The sequence below is a fragment of the Carlito syrichta genome, unplaced genomic scaffold (genome assembly GCF_000164805.1).
Source record: "Carlito syrichta isolate Samal-C Ts95f unplaced genomic scaffold, Tarsius_syrichta-2.0.1 Scaffold288121, whole genome shotgun sequence".
NCBI lineage: Eukaryota > Metazoa > Chordata > Mammalia > Primates > Tarsiidae > Carlito > Carlito syrichta.
In genome coordinates this window covers 16,226-19,483 of record NW_007232217.1, presented here as the reverse complement: position 1 = coordinate 19,483, position 3,258 = coordinate 16,226, and the positions used below count along the sequence as shown (strand labels likewise).

The following is a 3,258-nucleotide window of genomic DNA, read 5'->3' as shown; positions in this document are numbered from 1 at the left end:
CCCATTTTCACAAAGGAGAGCTAAGAACTGGGCGTGCGGTCACGTGGGCTCAGCAGTGGAACATGGGTTTGTTCTGCCTCTAAAGTCTGGGATTTTCCACTATGGGGTTTTCAGAAGGGACAGACTCCAAGGGGGTCGGCAAGTCAGCATTGATCTCCTGGCAGGGAAGAGGCCGGGAATGTCAGTGTCAGACCCTTCTGAAGTCAGGGCTGAACTTCTTCAAGCTCTGCCTTTTTGGCAGTTTGGACCAGTCAGCTTCTGAGGGGTCAAAGTCCATGTTTTTGAAGCCACAGCCACACCCCACATGTGCGTCATCAAAGATGATGGCCGAGTCCAAACCCTTCCACTCTTGAAAAAACAACTGGAAAAGTCTGCACCCTGATGAGGAACATTAGCGCTTAATGTGGATGTGGAAAGAGAACACGTTTTTCAATGTAAGAGCTTGTCTGAGAGGGTAAACCGGCAACGGGGAAAGCTGGCGAGAGCTTAGCTAGCCTGTGACTGATGGGACAATCTTCCTTTTTTCCTTCCAGATGTCACAGTGGATCCTTGGTCTCCAGGGCCCACTAAGGTGAGAATAAGACCGTTGGGCTGGTTGGAACTAGCCTGAGACTGAAAAACAGCCATAGAAATGGCGGATGAGCCACTCAATGGGAGCCATGCCTGGCTGTCCTTTCCATTTGATCTCAATGGCTCTGTGGTGACAGCCAACAGCTCAAACCAGACAGAGCCCTACTATGACCTGACGAGCAACGCGGTCCTCACGTTCATCTACTTTGTGGTCTGCATCGTTGGGCTGTGTGGCAACACCCTGGTCATTTACGTCATCCTCCGCTATGCCAAGATGAAAACCATCACCAACATCTACATCCTCAACCTGGCCATCGCAGACGAACTCTTCATGCTGGGTCTGCCCTTCTTGGCGATGCAAGTGGCTCTGGTCCACTGGCCCTTTGGCAAGGCCATCTGCCGCGTGGTCATGACTGTGGATGGCATCAATCAGTTCACCAGCATCTTCTGCTTGACGGTCATGAGCATCGACCGCTACCTGGCTGTGGTCCACCCCATCAAGTCGGCCAAGTGGAGGAGACCCCGGACAGCCAAGATGATCAACGTGGCTGTGTGGGGCATCTCTCTTCTGGTCATCTTGCCTATCATGATCTATGCTGGGCTTCGGAGCAACCAGTGGGGGAGAAGCAGCTGCACCATCAACTGGCCAGGTGAATCTGGGGCGTGGTACACAGGGTTCATTATCTATGCTTTCATCTTGGGGTTCCTTGTGCCCCTCACCATCATTTGTCTTTGCTACCTGTTCATTATCATCAAGGTGAAGTCCTCTGGGATCCGGGTGGGTTCCTCCAAGAGGAAAAAGTCTGAGAAGAAGGTCACCCGAATGGTGTCCATAGTGGTGGCCGTCTTCATCTTCTGCTGGCTGCCCTTCTACATATTCAATGTTTCCTCTGTGTCTGTGGCCATCAATCCCACCCCAGCCCTCAAAGGCATGTTTGACTTTGTGGTGGTCCTCACCTACGCTAACAGCTGTGCCAACCCTATCCTGTATGCCTTCTTGTCTGACAACTTCAAGAAGAGCTTCCAGAATGTCCTCTGCTTGGTCAAGGTGAGCGGCACAGATGATGGGGAGCGGAGTGACAGTAAGCAGGACAAATCCAGGCTGAATGAGACCACGGAGACCCAGAGGACCCTCCTCAATGGAGACCTCCAAACCAGTATCTGAACTGCCTTGGCAGGGTGCGGAGAACAAGCCAAGCTCTGCCTACTGGCAATGGGCTCCCTACCCGCACCCCTCCCACCCATCACACCGGCTTCTAGAATAGGGGTGGCTCCGCATGAGTCCAACTCTGAGAACAGTGTTTGAGTTGACTTCCCTGATTGAATGATAATGTATTAAACTGATCACCCCCCCCCGAAAGTGACCATTTGAATGCAGGCAGTCAATTCAAAGTCTGGAGGGGAGGAGATCGTGCCTGAGTATGATGTTTAGAAATGCTGATGCTCCACAAAAATAGAAAAAAAGTACAGTATCTGTGTGTGTGTTTGTGTGTTTAAAACCCAGTATGTAATCTTGTGTTCTTATATTTATACTTGTATATTCCTATTTATTCTCTGTATAGTCGTTACCTGCGTTCCTGTGTTGACATGCACAAGTGGCAAGTTCAAGTGTGCATAGTACGGGTGGACATTCACAACACCTGTGGAAATGGACTTACCGTGAAACCAATAAAGTTTAAGCTGCAGGGATCTCTCTTGCATGGGCCTTCCCGAGGCACAGGAGAAACCTGGGCAGTGTGTTCTCATGGTCATATGTTTTTGTAAAAAATTGGAAAAGTAAGAATTTTTTATTATTTTGCTTAAAGAGGCCCCCTCAGTTGTATAAACTTCCAGCCTCACAGAACCTGACTCTGCCCCTGGGTATTTGCTTCATGAATTTCAGGCAAGTTAGGTCAACATCAGAAGGGAAGGGAGAACACCAACTCATGTTTCCACTTCTCAGATATAATCAAAGAATTATTCATTTGCCCAAAAGGACTTAAGTGCCTGTGGTCATCGATCATTGTATTTATCAAGACAAAGCCAGCTTTGTTACAAGATTGCATTTTTTTCTTCTCAAATTGCTTTAGTTTTTCTTAGGGAACCATGAGGGGGAAAATCACTAATATGAAAGGCAAAAAATGGACTGCGATTCTTGTGGAGAAACCATTTTATTCTCCCCAACGTGAAAATAAATGAATAAGAGCGAAGCAAAAATTACATCTTTATGAGAAACCATGAAATTGTGTTTTTTTTGTTTTTTTTTAATGCCAGACATAGCTTCCTAATGAAGGAAAATGGAAATGTAATTCAACAACTCCTCAAAAGGAGTTTTGTTGAGGACTTTCTGCAAAGCTGGGCATTGGGAAAAACACAATGCATACTAAGACCTGAGGACGTTGTTCATAAAAACATAAGCACACGCATCAGCCGATGAATATGCAGCATGTGGGGGCATTGTGAGTGCTGAGAGATCCCATCCCGCCCGGGTATTGCTATGCCACCTTCCCCACCAACTGTATACATGTTATATCATTAATGCCACAGACCCTCTCGGCTACTCCTCAAGGACTGTTGTGCATAGGCACCAAACACTATAAAGTGGCATTTTTGGGGGTCCCCGAAACTGTCATGTACAAGCCAGAAGAGACAATGCTCATTTCATTGACCAATCACCATTTCCAGAGTATGATAAAACACATGCTTGTT

General features: G+C 47.5%; 1 protein-coding gene across 2 annotated transcripts; it reads left to right on the top strand.

Moving 5' to 3' along the window:
- The first annotated feature begins 241 nt into the window (after positions 1-241).
- SSTR2 (somatostatin receptor 2) lies at positions 242-2,792 on the top strand. Of its 2 annotated transcripts, XM_021710105.1 has the most exons (3): positions 246-434; positions 534-1,618; positions 2,133-2,792. In XM_021710105.1, the coding sequence occupies exons 2-3, from the start codon at positions 632-634 to the stop codon at positions 2,154-2,156; spliced, it is 1,011 nt and encodes a 336-aa protein (XP_021565780.1). In that variant the 5' UTR covers positions 246-434; positions 534-631; the 3' UTR covers positions 2,157-2,792. The 2 variants fall into 2 exon arrangements, with proteins under 2 accessions (XP_008051559.1, XP_021565780.1); XM_008053368.2 differs by having other exon boundaries at positions 242-434; positions 534-2,321.
- Positions 2,793-3,258: the final 466 nt, after the last annotated feature.